This window comes from Rhinolophus hipposideros (assembly GCF_964194185.1).
Source record: "Rhinolophus hipposideros genome assembly, chromosome: 14".
Classification (NCBI taxonomy): domain Eukaryota; kingdom Metazoa; phylum Chordata; class Mammalia; order Chiroptera; family Rhinolophidae; genus Rhinolophus; species Rhinolophus hipposideros.
Genome location: NC_138060.1, coordinates 36,873,515 through 36,889,849, shown reverse-complemented (window position 1 = coordinate 36,889,849; position 16,335 = coordinate 36,873,515). Strand labels below are relative to the sequence as shown.

At 39.8% G+C, this 16,335-nt stretch overlaps 1 protein-coding gene across 1 annotated transcript in view; it reads left to right on the top strand.

Moving 5' to 3' along the window:
• The window catches only part of COL6A5 (collagen type VI alpha 5 chain), a 158,076-nt gene that overhangs the window by 101,586 nt on the left and 40,155 nt on the right, over window positions 1-16,335 (top strand). The window contains exons 23-33 of the mRNA XM_081072951.1: window positions 546-608; window positions 1,664-1,726; window positions 3,040-3,102; window positions 4,421-4,471; window positions 4,594-4,629; window positions 5,964-6,026; window positions 7,136-7,198; window positions 9,471-9,506; window positions 9,623-9,659; window positions 12,937-12,948; window positions 13,925-14,412. Coding sequence (XP_080929077.1) covers window positions 546-608; window positions 1,664-1,726; window positions 3,040-3,102; window positions 4,421-4,471; window positions 4,594-4,629; window positions 5,964-6,026; window positions 7,136-7,198; window positions 9,471-9,506; window positions 9,623-9,659; window positions 12,937-12,948; window positions 13,925-14,412 — 975 coding nt within the window. The remainder of the gene's footprint in view (window positions 1-545; window positions 609-1,663; window positions 1,727-3,039; window positions 3,103-4,420; window positions 4,472-4,593; window positions 4,630-5,963; window positions 6,027-7,135; window positions 7,199-9,470; window positions 9,507-9,622; window positions 9,660-12,936; window positions 12,949-13,924; window positions 14,413-16,335) is intronic.

Below are 16,335 nucleotides of genomic sequence, written 5' to 3'. Positions count from 1 at the left end.
GCATGAGGCAGCCAGTGCCATTTTATAGTTGGTGCTTTGGTACTGAGAAATGTTACCAGCACCTCTATTTTTTCTTCTTTGTGAGAGAACCATATGAGAACCCTGTCTTTGATGGTAAATATGGCAGAAAATGTGCTTTATTTGCTGCTAAAATGTCCATTTGTATGAACTTGAAATGACTTTGCTCTCCATTTTACACATTGAAAGCACTTTGGCCCAGGGAGCCTACCCCATCAGAGGAATCCATCTGACAGTTGTTTGTGTCTTACTCCCTTCTCCTATGGGTTTTATTCTCCCTTTAGCCTCTTTCATTTCTCCCTGTCCAAGAGAGATAAAGGTCTTATATCCAGCCTGGGAATTCCATAAGAAGAGCTGTACCCCTGAGTCTGGGTCTCCCCTCAGTTCCTCTTCTAATACATGCTTAATCTCAGAATTGAAAGGCTGCTTGAAGGGTTGGACCATTGCTTTCTCATGGGTTTGTTTCAAAAGAATAAAGTTAAGTTCTCATTCCCTTCATTGTACTGTTTCTTTTGTTACGACAAAAGGGGTTAATTGGAATTCCTGGCAGGAATGGAGACAAAGGAAGCCCGGGGCATAAAGGACCTCAGGTGAGTGACTAAGAAATGTTACAGTCAATTGTTTTCAACCTTTAGTCTTCTCTTACTTCAAACACAACTTCATCTATATTTACTTTATATTATCGACATAAGGAGTATTTCATTTTTGGATTAACTTGGGACAAATTTGAGACATATGTTTAACACAGCTCAGATTCCTTGTACATAACTTAAGCACCCCTTTCCTCTTCACTGGAGTTTTACTTGGAAAGCACAGACCCATTTCATCAGCCTGAAGAAAGAATTTGGAAGAACACAAATCTTGCTGACTCCCGATCATTTCAAAACCTGATACCTTATTCTGGATTTTCTCACTTTTAAAAATTATCAGTGCCATGCCCATCTCCATTGACTGACGATATTTTTAAATTGTCTCTACAAAGATCCCTCACTACCCAAATTTATCTAATTCCGAAGTTCAGCTTTGAATTCCCCATCTGAATCCATTTGGTTCCCGAGTTTCTGAATATGAGGGATGAGAATTTGGATAGTGAGGGATTCATATTAAAAATGTTCTGAATCTATTCAGTTCTCCAGCTTAGTTGTTAAGAGTTCAGAAGGCAAGGGATACCTGTGTTTGCTCAGTTACTTTCCTACCATGTTTGTGAAAGACATTTTTACCCATTTTCAGGTTGGGAAACTGAAACACATCCTATACACTGTTTTGTATGTGTGCATAGTGCAGTGCACAGAAGTGCCAACGACAGCAAAGTATCTTGTTCTAGCAAAATCTGCACATTACAACAACAAATTTGCCACAGTCAGCAATAATGTGTGTTGAGTCAAGGGTGCCATTTCCATTTCTCCCTAATGTTTCCTGGGGATAGTGGCATCCCTGCAGATGAAGACTTGTGGTCCTCTAATCAGGACTGTAGCCAGAGTCACCTGGTTTCAGCCCAGATGTCTCTCTTCCCTGGGTGGCTGGGTTTCTTATTAAGGAGGCCCCTCAAGTTGTTAGAAATGACATGAAGAAAAGCAGATCTAATCTAAAGGGTCTTCTAAGAATTGCTGTAGCACCAACATTTCCATTTCCCATTTTCTTTCAGGGTTCTCCTGGACCAATGGGAACGAAGGGGAGTGTTGGAAGACCCGGACTCCTGGGGAAAAAAGTAAATGTTACTTTTTACAGATTTCAAATATTGAGAGAAAAAAAACTTCTTTCATTCTTTTCGTGATTTTCATGTTAATTCCTCACATGATTGAATCCAGTCACCATCACTCACTTACCAGCTTTCTGCTAATACATTCTTTTCCTTTCATTGAGAGGTAACTGCTTACCTCCCCATGAAACTGCCCCATTTCACTAGAAGAGATGCAGTGATCTCACCCATCATGAAACAACTCTGAAAAATCTCTTCAACATCCCGATTTCCTGAATGCATGAATGCACATGGTGGATGAGTTGGGCAGAGAGTAGGGGGTATCAGAACTCAAATCTGTTTATGCATGTAGTTCTCTAACTCAGCCTACCTTCTCTGAGGTGGCTCTGTTGGAGATTGTCAGAAAGCAAACTATTGGCCTATTCAGAATCTCATCCCCCTGAATAAAACCTTTCATCAGCTGCCTCCCCCAGGACCAGCCTGAGGGGCCTGGGACCTGTGCCATCATGCAGGGGGCCTAGCTTAGGGGGGCCCTATGCTTGGTTTAATGCTCTGCTGTCACCATCTTGAAATCTTAATATTTGAGCAAGGGGCCTGTGCTTGCATTTGACACTGAGCCCCACAAATTATGGAGCCAGTCTTCACTTCCCCATGACCCTTATGAAATTCTCCAGACTTTAAAGTAGCTTAGAAGACCTTTTACAGTTTGACCCTGTTTAATTCTAAGGCTTCATAGATCCTCTCCCTCCTGCATGCCTGCCTCAGGCTTCTCACCAATGCCTTCCCCCCACCTGGATCGTTCTCGCTCCTCCTTGATCCTTCGTCCAGCTCAGTCAACTCATCCTTGAAGCCTCAGCAACCACATTCTTTTTTTTTCAGGAAGCCAGCCTCCCAGCCCCACCAAATCTAATTTAGATTCCTCCTTGCTTTGTGGCCATAGCACCCTGAACTTTATCATACAGGTTTAGAATCGTCTAATTGTCTTTACAACCAGAACCACACCTATTATGTGCAACAGTTTATTTTCCACTACAATAAATAATGATTGGGTGGGCAAATGAACAACTTTCCCCTCTTTGCCTTCTCCTTCTGTCCTTCTCTAACTCTAGGAAAGCAGTACTAGAGTCCTGCCCTGGGTGTGCTGATGTTTTCTGCTTGCCTTTGGGAAAATCACTGTTTGTTTCTTACACCCCCATCTCCCTATGGAGTATTGAACCCTCACTGAAAACGCTAAGTCTCCCCATCTAATAGACAGAACTTTGTATGGTAGGAGCTATGCCTGATTTCTACCAATCTGAAGCTCTTCTTGTCTCATTTACTAGGGAGAACCTGGCATTCCTGGAGATCCTGGGCCAGTGGGGCAAGCTGGACAGCGAGGAAAACAGGTATGAGGTTTCCGGACCCTTACCCTTTCCCAGCTCCATGTGCTCAGTTCTGAGGTCAAGACAAGGAGGCTGGCATCATCAACCTAAGCACATGGGGTAATGCAGGTATTTCAACATCTCCTAGGAAGATATGGGACCACTTTCCCCACCCCATGCAGCTTTCATTTTATAGCTAGTCTGTTAAAGTGAGGGAGAACAGCAAGAGAGAAAGGGGGCATGTAGAGAGGATATAGAGGGCATTTCAATATTTTAACAACTAATATGGCCATAGAGACACATGTTGCTTGAAAAACAGCACCATTCGTTTCTATCCCCGTCGTACAAAATTCTAGGGCAACAACAAGAAGAGAATAGGGCCAAGAAGTGGGGCATCTGTTCTAGTGGCTCTGGCTGTACCAGGATCTCAGTCTATGGAGCAGCCAGCATAGGAACAATTTTTAAAGCTCCTTTTTAAAAATAATGTTCATTACAATTGTTATGCATAGATATTATAGAGAACTTACCAAGCACAAAGGATGGGAAATGAGGAAGAAAAAAATTACATATATACCTTAGTTCATTTGACCAATCTCTTAATAGTGGATATTTAGTTTGTTTTTAATTTTCATTGTCACGTAGCACAGAAATGAACATTCTTGTACCTAATTAAAATTTTTGAACAAAACTATATTTCATTTCTACATGGAAAGTTCTAGAAATAGAAATAGATTATGTACACATTTAATTAAGGCTTGAGCTCTATTGCAAAGTTCCCTTAAGAAAACTCAAATGAGATGTGCAAATATACGTACCCCTGTGTTATGCAGGAGCGTGCTTGCTTTTGGGCATCCATACCAACAAGAGGTATTATCGCTTTCTTATTTTTATCTTTACCAATTTTATTGACCAAAAAATGGTATCTCATTAATGTTTCAAATTGCATTTCTTTGGTTACTAATGAGGGTGACATTTTTCTACATGTCTATTGGCCATTTATAATTTTCTTTTTTTGTGGGGAAGGAATTCCTCACCCATGTTCTTTAGACCAGCTCCTCATTTTCCACGAAAGTAGCAGCCACTGACTTCATAAGTCATGAATGACCATCCCTCTGCCTCTTGCAGTGTTTGTAGAGCACAGCTGGCCAAAGAAGTACCAGGGCACTTACCAGGAAGTGAGCAAAACCCAACTACAAGCATGTTCCCAGAGTTCAAGGTCATTGATTAGGCTCCCTCCACCTAGACATCCTTGGTGCTTCTCCCTTGACATTATCATCTCCCCAGTATAGATGACAATTAATTTTGAGTTTTAAGAAATTGAAATGAACTGATATGTTCACAGGGAGATTATGGCATCCCAGGCTCTGGTCATATAGGACGAAAAGGAGTAAAGGTAAATATGGAAAACAATTATGTCTTTAATTGATGAATCAAACCTAAGTAATACTAGAAAAAATTGATCATACTGCAGAAGTGGTGTGTTGATTTATTCATGTTCTCTGCTGAAAATTACAGGGCTCAAGAGGATACTCTGGAGATATGGGGCAAAAGGTATGGTGCACGTGACCTTCTTTTGAAATTACCATGACTCGATTCTCTCTACTTGAGAATTGAGATAAGCTTATAGATCTCAATGAAACAAACAAACAAAGCAAGGCAGTTGTTTTGCCTGGGCTTCAGGAAAAAAGGACCATACTTAACTCCTATGAATCTTTAAAGTGGAAAAGGTGAAAGATCACCTGAAAAATTACAATATAATTCTCGTTGGTCTCTTACTTCCAACTTCTCCCTGCTTCAGTTAATCACTAACACTAGTGTCAATTGCTTTTCCCCCAAAGTATAGCCTAATTACGTTACTCCCCTGATCAAACATCTTCCAGAATATTACCTCATCACCTACCAAACTGAAATTCATCTCCATGCTTTAGAACCAGACAGACCTTCCATTTCAATCAGAGTCGCTCTTGTTATGTCTGTTTTATACACCAGAATCGTGTAATAAGATTGCGCTTTGTAAGTTATATAAATGTCTAATCACTATGTTATACACCTGAAACTAATATAATATTGTATGTCAACTGTTATTGAAAAATAAAAATAAAATTATTTAAAGAAAATGTCCTGTCTCAAAGAATGTCTTCAACATAGTTGATGCTCAAAATAAAATTCAAAATATGGGTTAGAAAATAGTGTCTAATTTCACAAAGCAAATCAACTATAGGAAAATAGTCAATATTTGAATCCTTCAAAAAGTACCTTTTTTTTTTTTTTAAGTGCTCTTAATTGATGAATTACCAAAAGAGATTCTTTCCTTAGGCAGAGAAGGGTGCAAGAAAGCGCTATGTGAGTAACTGTTAGGATAAGAGTTCTCATTGGAGAGGACTAAATTTCTAATTTACTTATAAAGGGAGAAAATTAGCATATTCAATTTAGGGAGCAATATGAAATTAACACTGATAAATGACTGCTAAAACTAGTTTCCCACCAAAGTCAGAGTAAATGATTTTTTACCTTCAACTTTTTCAGAAATGATTCATAAATTTAGGAAGCAATTCATTATTTAGTATTTTATGTAGTCAATAGTCCATATGTTCTCCCTGATTTTCAAGCATTTTTCTTTAGATATTTTTAGTAATTGGTTGGATAGCCATTACATTGATACTTATACATAAATCTTTGTATTCTTAGAAAATTAAAAATATTTTGTAGAATATCTAAGTGTAATAATAACAATTCCAAAAGATAGAAGATGACTGTTAGTGTTTAATATATAGTATATTTATAAAATGAATTAGGTTTTGGATTGGAGAGAATTATTTTTATTCTTTCGTAGCAAATATTTTAACGTTTGATTAAACATTGATTGCTTATATCTGAATCTTCAGGGTGAAGTTGGCAATCCTGGAATTCCTGGGGGGCCTGGATCCAAAGGATTTAGGGGACTAACAGTGAGTGGCCTTCAATTCCAGAAATAATACCTGTTTCTCTGGAAGACTCCGGCTTTTAGGTTGTAATAATAAATGTGGATTATAGATTAAATCCAAGGGTATCAGAAATGTCACTTCCTAGCTGAGTGACCTTCAATACATCGTTTCTGTTTCTATATTTCTATATTGGTCTCTATTTCTATAACATGAGAGTTGAACTTAGTGATACTAGAGGTCATTTTCAGCTCTGAAAGTCTATGGTTCCATCACTCCAAGCTATTATATTATAATATAATGTCATTATATTATAAAGACTTACAAATTGATAATTGGCTGTTCTAAGGACTGTCAGTGCTTTCCAGTCCTTTCTAAGACACATATTAAAACTCAGCATGTTAATCCCATGAGTGGAAATGGAGCTGACATCATTCCACTGTGTCCCTGAGGATTTTCTGACAATCCCACTACCTATAACCAAGGTCATCTGGAGTATTTATTTTAAGGAAGACTGTTGAGATCTCCTAATTAGCAAGGGCAGAGTAGAATGTTATACTTATTTAAAAACAAAATGCTGAGAAAAACACCCTTTTATTTTAATGTTTGAATGTAATTTCAGTAGTCATTATGGGTGTGAAAGAAATGCAATTAATTCAACAGATACTTTCCATTTGGCTGGATAAATTTCATTAGTATCCATATCCATCAACTTGAGGTATGGGAATGACACAGCCCACCCATGTCTTCTTATGCATGTGGGCAATTATTTTTTGTATTTGATCCGTCGCAGATGGGAAATTTTTTATTAGATCTCTGTGTGCCCTAGTATATTTGCTTTTTTAAAGCACCAACCTAGCTATGACACTAATTTAGATTTAAATGCACTGCCAGTACCAGAGCAAAGTGTGTCTTTTGCTCTGGCTAAAGACACATATGAAGAGGCTAAAAGGGAAATGAATGTTTACCAATGATTACAAATGGCTATTTATAATACAAGTAAGGAATTTACTTGACTTGAATTAATAGTCAAGTTGCTTTCTTTAGAAAAATATTTTAAATTAGAAAGCCTCCTTAAAACTGAAGTAGTCCCATGGATAGATGAGGTGAAATGTAACACATTTTTCTATCTGCAGCTCACTGTAGGTTTGAAAGGTATAAAGGGATCTCTAGGACCCCCGGGCCCTCCTGGACGGAGAGTGAGTATACCCATGATAACTAAGTCATGCACCGAATACCAGTTTTTAGGATGTTCAATGGACAGGGCATGGAATTAAAGTCAGAAGCACTGGGTTCAAGTCTAGATTCTGCTTTTTACTAGCTGTGGGCTCTTGGACCAGTCACTGAATCTTTCAGTGAACCCCAAAATAGGGATGGCATATCCTGTGCTAACCACTTCAACAGGTAGCTATGAGGATCAGATAATCAAAAGTGACCACTCTTTGTGAACTCTGAAGTTCAATGCAAATATTAGCTGGTACTGTTATTTTTTACTGAAGTTTTTAAGTAGGAATGGGATTGCATAAGTTTAATAAAGGTGTCCTGGCAAAGTTCTATCATACTAGTCAATTGTTTCCCAAAACCATTATTATTGCCTTCCTACCCTCAAAATTTAGATCTAGAGAAATTTGGAAATATAACTGAAACTTTCCACTATGATTCCATTACAAGAGAAATGTCACCTCTGAAAGCATTCCTAGGCAGTCAGTCATATCTCCCTCTGATGAAATATCCACCTCTCTATTTTAGTGCTTCTCATGTGATTGTAATGATTTATTTACATGTCTCTCTCCTTTAATGAGCACAGTCAGGTAAGAACTAAATGTTGACAGCACCTGTGTTTTGTGTAGGGGTGCAGGCAGCATTGTGTAAGAAGTGGAGAAACCGCTTATCTTGTTTTATGCCCTGTGAATATTTCCTGACTACCTGGAGGCGTTCTTTAACGTGGGACTTTATGAAGAACACAGAAAATGTGGTTGTTTTGTGAATGACTGAATCCATAGTAAAATGAGAATCAACTACCTATAACAGATACTCTGATACAGTCTTTTCTTTCTTTCGCATTAAGGAACTGGTAAATATCCTTAGTCTTGTGGGTGCGAATCTAGCCTCTAAGCCAATCTGGATTTATCTCCTGTCCAGATTCTCTCATTTGGTGGGAGGTCCCATATCTTCCTGACCTTGTACTTGGCCCTGCTGAGCTTGTAGAATGTGGCTTCTTTATCTCAGGCTCTTGATCTTAGCCTCTGCTTAAAAACTTGCTCAACATTACTCTTAAGTCTTTTAAGGACATACTCTCTGCAGGTCTGATCCTCTGTAAGATGGAGGCTGCCTATTCTATGTATTGGCCAGAAACTGTTCCTCTCTCTGTTTATGTGGCTGTGCATTGTTTTCTGTTTTCTGTCATAACTTGTAAAGGAAAAGATGTGCTTCAGCATCATTTAGTGAGATGCATGATTTCCTGATTTGGGTCAGGAAGAAACTATTCCCTCATGGGTGGCATCATGGATGCCCTAACAGTTCTGTTTAATACCAGCAGCACACAGCGGGGCCCCTCAGTATTCAGCAGACATTTACCTGAGTATTGGAGGAATGGAGGCACAGATGACCCAGTTGATATTTGAAAAAAAATTCTTGCACTGACATGGTTGAGCAGCTGGGGTGCCAGTGAAATTGCACTAGTATGAACATGTAATAACATTTTCTAAAGCCAGTATCCTACCATTCATCAGTTGCCCAAAGGGATCCATGTGTCCAAACATTTTCAGAACCAACTGCCAAGGAGAAGCCCGTTCCTGATAAAAAGAAGTAAGAATGGGGAATGGAGAAAAGCTTAAGCTGTCAAGAAAGGAGGACTGCCTTTTTTTCAGGAACTCACCTTGATTAATCTCACTCAAATTACTGTGCTCCTTTGTTCCGTAACTTCTCAGCATGTCTGAGCTGAGTGTGTTTGCTATTCTTTTATGTAATGCTCATTTTGCTACGTAATTGTCTTTGGTTATGTCACAAATGTAGGGGTTGTATGTTGCCACCTGCATTTTAAATTCCTTGATTTGTAGTATGCCTGTACCTCTGAATTCTCAATAAATTGTTCTCTTTTGTGCTGTGCTTTGGGAAGTCTGCTGTTTACAATTTTAACTTTTCTAAGGAGAATTGCCTTCTACGTGTCATATCTTTAGTACAAATAGCTTTAAGAAATACTTTTGTGTCTTTACTTCCTCTTACCCTGGATAAATAATTCAGTTCAGTCAGGACAGACATTAGCTGAATTGATCTAACACGGAAAAAGGTTTATAGTCTTGATTTAAGTGGGGAAAGAGCTTGATAATCCACCAGTTCAGAAATACTTTAGTTGCACTCTGCCAGCTGTGCTTTTAAGAATGCAGGTTTGTTTTTTTCCCTTTGCTTTTGTTTTGACATTAAAGACTATGATTCACATACCAATAACTTGCTCTGATTTTGTTTCCCTAGGGCCCTAAAGGCATGGCGGGAAAGCCTGAATATTCTGTATGTATCTCTTTATTCATGAAAGAAAACCCAACCAGTCCACAGGCCAATAAATATGGCCACTCGGAAGTCACTGTGCTCATGTTCCTCTTCTCTCTCTCTCTTTTTATTTGCAGCAATGTGATCTGATCAAGTTCATGCGAGACCATAGTCGTGAGTATCTGTATTATGGAGCAGCAGCGGGAGTGGTTGGTGAGGGCATGTAGGATGAAGGCAGTGTAGGTATGAGGAATCAGTAGGCTGACTTCACTGATGGAGAGGGCAGATGTCTTCTGCACTAGGCTCATTATAAGGGCCATCAAAAATAAATGGGGGGAGGGCGAAAGGGTTATAAGTAATTGATGCAGTACCTTAACTTAGCTCATGAGGTGCTGTTCACACTTCGAGAGGAAACATGCCTATGGGAAGCAATTAGAGACCAACTCAAATGGTGTGTGAATTAGATCACATTAGTATAACGATTATGTACAGAGGCCTGAGAAAGCATGGTGTTACAGGGGTAAACAGGGAGTTTGCGGTTAGTTGATTATTAGTTAGTGAAGTCTCCTTGGATGGGAGTAATTGAATCTGGCTATGGGGAAGTGATTGGGAGTGGCAAGATAATAATTTCAGCAAAAGAATAAAGCAGGAGTCAACAAATAGAGAGGTTGTTTTTCATTATAAGGAATGGGAAACGAGGTAGAAAACACCCAGTGATCTCATTTCTGAAAATTTATCCTCAGGAAATAAAACAGAACAAGGAAAAAATTATAGATACAGATGATTATTGAAATATTCATTAGAGCAAAATAACCATACATTTAGAGTCTTTAAACTTATAGAATAATTAGGTTGTGGTACATCATCTGATAAAGACAGCCAGAATATGAAAACTATTGCCATTAAAAAGCAAAAAATTAACTTGGATTCTCATTTTCACACACACAGACACATACACACATCTATATCTATATCTATATACACAGATATATATATATATATCTCATATATATATATCTCATATATATATATCTCACATATATATATATATATATATATATATATATATATATATATATGTGAGATGAAGGTAGAAAAATTAACAACTTTTGGGTGATTTTAGGTGATTTGTCTTTTTTCATATTTGCATTATGTTTGTAATAATGCTTATACAATCACAGTCAGATGTATGTAAAATGAGAAAATCAGAGAGAATTTACTGAAGGATTTGGGATGAAAATGTAGTCATTGAAAGCATGTAACAAGGACAGAATGACTAAAACAAGTTCAAAATTACTGTAAGGCCAGACGCGGAGAGGCTTAGTAACACTGTGGGTCAGGAGACAGAGAAGGGGTTGTGAAAGGAAATCAATTGGTAGGAAAACGTGATGACTGTAAACTTTTTAGAGGTAGAAGAATGTTGTGTAGGCCCCAAATTGAAACAAAGTACAGCCAGCTGATGAAATGCAGCTGTAATAACAGTGAAGCTCAGGGAAGGAGACTCAGATGGTGAAGTCACTCAAACACTTGTGGTCCTTAGATCCAGATGGATGGGTGAGGTTACCAAGGACATAAAACTAGAGAGACCGAGACAGAACCTCAAGGGATGAGCCCAGGAAGCAAAAGGAGTGGGGCCAAAGGACAGAAAATGGCATCGTAGCGAAGGAATTCCTGCCAAATGTAGGCAAGTTGAAAAGCAGGAAGAAGCTAGTGGAGAGAGGATTCAAAGGGAAGGGACCTTGTGAAAGACATTCCTTGAGAGTTAGAAAGGCTCCAGCACAGGAAGGATGTGAGAACCAGGCCTGGGGCCACAGGGAGGGGACAAAACGACAGCCACTGGAGGGGCCATGAATGTGTGATCAGCCTCCCTCAAGATGTTGCTGGTCTCAGCAAAATCAAATGATGTCTTCCCAAGGAACACCAAAGGAGGTGGAAGGGGCTGGGGAGGTAAATACCAGCCCTTGTAGGGCTTGGGTTTTTGAAGACAGTTTTCCAACAGTCAATGAAAGGAGTTAGCCAGAAAATTAAGGGGCCAGGGGGAGTATGGGCCATTCTATAACCAGACAGGCTGCTGATTCGTTAGCATGGAATTCTGGAATTTGGATCTTAGATGAGGATTTTGGTGACAGGCCCTTAGAGGTAATTCAAATGGTCTCACTTTAAAGATGAGCTCATCGAGGCCCTGCAAGGTTGGACTCCTGGTCTAACATGTCTGCTCTTCAGTCCTGCAGCAGCTCTCTGCCACACAGGAATGAGGGCCCAGGTCTTGAACAGGTGGCTGGGACCCTACTCCCAGAAGCAAATAAGAGATCTAGGAGGCTGGGGAGAATGGAGAGAGGAGGGTGGTTGAGAACAAAACAGGAGGACCCAAATGATTAAAGTTTTGGAGGGAGAGGTATAAGCAAAGAGGATTTTTTGGGAAAAATAAATTTAAAAAGAAACACACTACAAGAGGTCAACTCGTTTGCTCAAAGTCACCCAGCTTTACTAGATTCAAACCCAGACAGGTGTGTCTATTTCCAGAGCCTGTGCTGGGTTAGAGGTTGAAAAATAAAAAAAGTTCTCTGTCAGAAAAAAAGGGATCTGTTTCAGGCCTTGAGATGCAGCGGACGCTGTGGGTTATGTGTGCTGTCTGCTGGCACAGGCGAAAGACAAAAGATGTTAACAGGGTTGGTGTGAGGGGAACATGCTTTGTGGGACAGCAGGATGGAGGACCAATTTGTTGTCAGTGCTAGTAAAATCTTTTATTATATTGCAGTGACTCATTTGCTTCCTAGGAATTGAGTAAAATGAACATGGAAATTGTCAGGCCTGTGCTTTCTTACAGATTTACCGACATTTCCCCCTCTTCATCTGACAGAGTAAATCACTTAGAGAAACCAGATGCTATTTTGCTCAGGAGAAATCTTTGGGGGGTTTTCCTCCTCTCTCTTGATACAGAGATCACTCAAACGTAGGAGCTATATTTTTCAGTCGAGACAAAATTCATTTGGAAATCCTCAGAGTTCTGCAGGAATAGAGAGGCTCCCAAGGTGTTCATCAGGGAAGAAAATAAAACCCCATATTTTAGCCTTGCCTCGCTGAATGAGTCTCAGAAGGCTATAAGCAGAGAGACAAAACAAATTGAATTTTAGCTATCTTGCCATTTAATCAGAGGCTCATCTATTCTGCTTCTAAGACAAGTGATCAGTGTTTCAGGTTTCAACCCAAATTCTGCTGAAGTTTGCTGGCCATGGCTTAAAAGGAGAAAGGGCCAGGAAGGTTCACAAATTAATAAAGTTCTGTGGACCTCTTCCTCAACCTTTCAACTTAGGCTTCCCGTATCTTAGGCATTAGCCTCATGTGCACTTAGGGTCGAACAAAATATTGTTGAAATTTTGTTGTTTTGGATTATTTTCAGTCTGTGTTTCAAAATGTAACCGACTCTTTTCTCTCTCTTTCCTTTTCGTAGCTTGTTGGGAAGGTGAGTAGTCTTATTACACTGCGTTTCTTGCTGAAATAATTACTGTGTTCTGACAAGACCAATTTGAAAGCAAGTCTCGCACCCATGGGGAAAAAGGACGTCTTCCTTCCCTGCAGACCCTTCTGTCTTTTGATTTTGACTGTAACTGTCAATGCTATGTTTCTACCTGATTGTAGAATGGTGACCGCCGCCACCCCCCAGCCTCCATCCCCTTCACACTATTGTTCTTTCTAGGTCTTGTCACAGTTTGTAACTCAGTTTCTTCACAGAGTAGGTCCTGTGTTGCTCGGGGATTCAGTGACAGAGCTCTCTGACCACATTCTGTAGCTCTGTCTGCCGCTGGAGCCTGTGGACACCAGCTTCGTGCATGGGCGATGTTGCCTTTCCTCCCTCTGACCCACATTTACACTTTCCATCTCACCAAGTGCCCACACTTGTCAACCTGACTCTGCAATAGTCTTCTCCGGGCCTAGACTGCAATCGGTATTGCATGGTGTCTTAGATCCTTTGGATCACATTGCCGCAGAAGCCAGTTATGTCAACATCAAGGGCTCCTGGTCTCCTAGCGGCCTGCCGAAGTAGACCTGTGGGTCTGTGAGCGTATCCCAGGTGTATGGCACCATTCACTTGGATTCTGAAACAAAACAAAATGACTTTGTACATGTAAGTGCCCTATCAAACTTTGTGGATTTGAATTAAATCTACCAGGTACCCTCCTGGCCAGCAGGATAGAGAGGCTATGAAGTCTGCACTTTACATAGCCAAATATTAATGCGTCATCTTTATGCAACACCTTTAAGCTAACAAAGCAGATTCCTTTCCTTCCTTTACATGTGGGATCGTCTAGTTCTAGAGCTGTATGGAACACTTGCGTTTTTTTAGACCTCAGTGTGAACCAGCCTCACTGGAGTGAGGGAGTGGCAAAGCCTTTTGATCAGGTAAAATAACTTAATACTTTTGCTTTTCATTCTTGTAGAAAAGTGTCCAGTGTATCCAACAGAGCTGGTGTTTGCTCTGGATCAGTCCTACGATAGCACAGAACAGAAATTTAATGAAACGAGGGATGTCATCACTTCTATCGTCAGTGACCTTACCATCAGGGAAAATAATTGCCCTGTGGGAGCAAGAGTTGTTGTGGTTTCCTATGACTCAGGTGCCAGCTACCTCATCCGGTGGTCCGACTACCACAGCAAGAAGCAACTCATCCAGCTTCTTTCCCAGATAAAATATCAAATCCCTACAGAAGCGCAGGACATTGGTAATGCGATGAGGTTTGTGGCCCGGAACGTTTTCAAGCGGACATATGCAGGAGCCAACGTGCGGAGAGTTGCTGTGTTTTTTAGCAATGGACGAGAAGCCAGTAGATCATCCATCATCACGGCCACCATGGAGCTTAACGCCCTGGATATCAGTCCAGCAGTCTTTGCTGCTAATGAAAGGGTTTTCCTTAATGAGGCTTTTGGGGTAAGAATTTCCCATGCCAACTTCTTCATTTTTAGGATAGTGTGGTACTGGCAGGATGGGAATAGTGGGGAGTAGGGGGAGATACTTGTGCACCTTTGCAGTTTTTCACAGCTGTATTGTTGCCAGAGTCCATGAAATCTAATATCTAATAATAACAGCAATCAATAATAATAGCAGCCACATTTACTCAGTTCATGCAGTGTGCCAGGCACTGTCCCTAGAGCTGTATATACATACTCATACATTGTCACAATCCTCTGACGTCAGTGCAGTCGTTATTTCCATTTAAAAATCAGGAAACTGAGGCCCAAAGAGTTTGAGAGACCACCAATTTTGTACAGCTACTAAATGGCTAAGTCAACGTTCAAACTCAGGTCTGCCTGACAGAAAGGGCTGGGACCATGGTGCCCTTCCAGCCCTCTGCAGATCTGTTTCTCAAATCTGTCATCTGCTCACTGTATCTCATTGAACAACTGGTCTTAACCTGTGACAGATGAAGTTTAGGGCATCTCTGAACCCCTAAGGTTGTGTATTACATTGATGTGTCTGAACATTTTTCCCAAGAGAGGTTCCTTCCTTTTTGGATGCACAGATTCTTATGGGATCTATGCTTCCCTCTCTCTCCCCACAAAACTGAAGAATCTCTCCCTCCACTGTTCTACTATTTTTTGATATATTCAGATTATCCATGAAATACATGTTTCTGGAGCTGTGTGAAGGCATCATGTTATCCAAGAGGTTATAAAGGTCTATTTTCATACAAATTACTCATATTTTTACTGTAAAAAGAAAAGCAAGCTCTCTGTAACGTGAAGAGAATCAATCTGCTTATAACACATCCAATAATTTTTTAGAAATAGGAGCCGCAGGGAGAGTGACAATAGATCCTGACAGAAAGGATTGTAGGAAGTCAAAGTTTTTCTTCTAAAAATCATTACCCCCCTCCCCCCAGCATACTAGATAATTTATTTGTTATGTTATGGTGTATGTCTCCTCACTAGAATGTAAGGCAGAGATTTTTATCTGCTTTGTTCATCTTTGTATCCCTAGCACCTAGAAAAGTACCTATAGCATTGTAGGCATTCAATAAATATTTGTTGAATGAATGAATGAATGAATGAACATGTGGTTTACTCCGATGAATAAACTTCCTTGATTTATCAAGGCAGCATTTCATCTTTACAAGGGGGAACCAACAAGGTCAAATACAAAATAACACTCAAAGCATACAATTTCATAAAAAGTAGAAAGTAGGAATATAGTAAATACTTTCTAACCATAAGGGCTGGAATGATTATAAATATTTCCAAATCCTCACTCAGCACTATATAGAAACATAGAAGGTATGGCTATCCTAATCCTTTAATTTCCCAAAGGAGAAAGAGAAAAAACATGAGTATCTTTGTGAATTGAGTGATACTGTCATCAGTAACCTGGGAATGATAGATTTCTTTCATTTTTCAAAAGCTTCTGCCTCATCTGGTGCCTCGTACAGTACATGCCCAATAAATAGCTATTGACTCACTGAATGAATGGTATCCATTGCCCATTTCAGTGAGTATTAAAGTGGAAAATGTAATCAAGAGGCAGACATAATCAGGCAGTGCACTACCAAGAATTTTGAATAGACTTAGTGTCTTCTATCTACTGTCTTATGAAATAGACTTTTAATTGGGATGTCCACTGGACATCTGATACTATGATCACGGTATAAATAGTTGGGATTACTACTTAAAGAGGCCAAAGAAAACCTGTGAATGTAAAATTTCTGCAGGACCCAATTTCTTTTTCTTTCCTTTTTTTTAATGGAGAAATATTGTCTATTTTATTGATGAATGGTGCCATCCAGGAAACCTGGAAGCTCATGCTCAAAAGCCTGACCTCCCCACGGGTGTATAGGTTACAGATTACATAGAGCAAAAT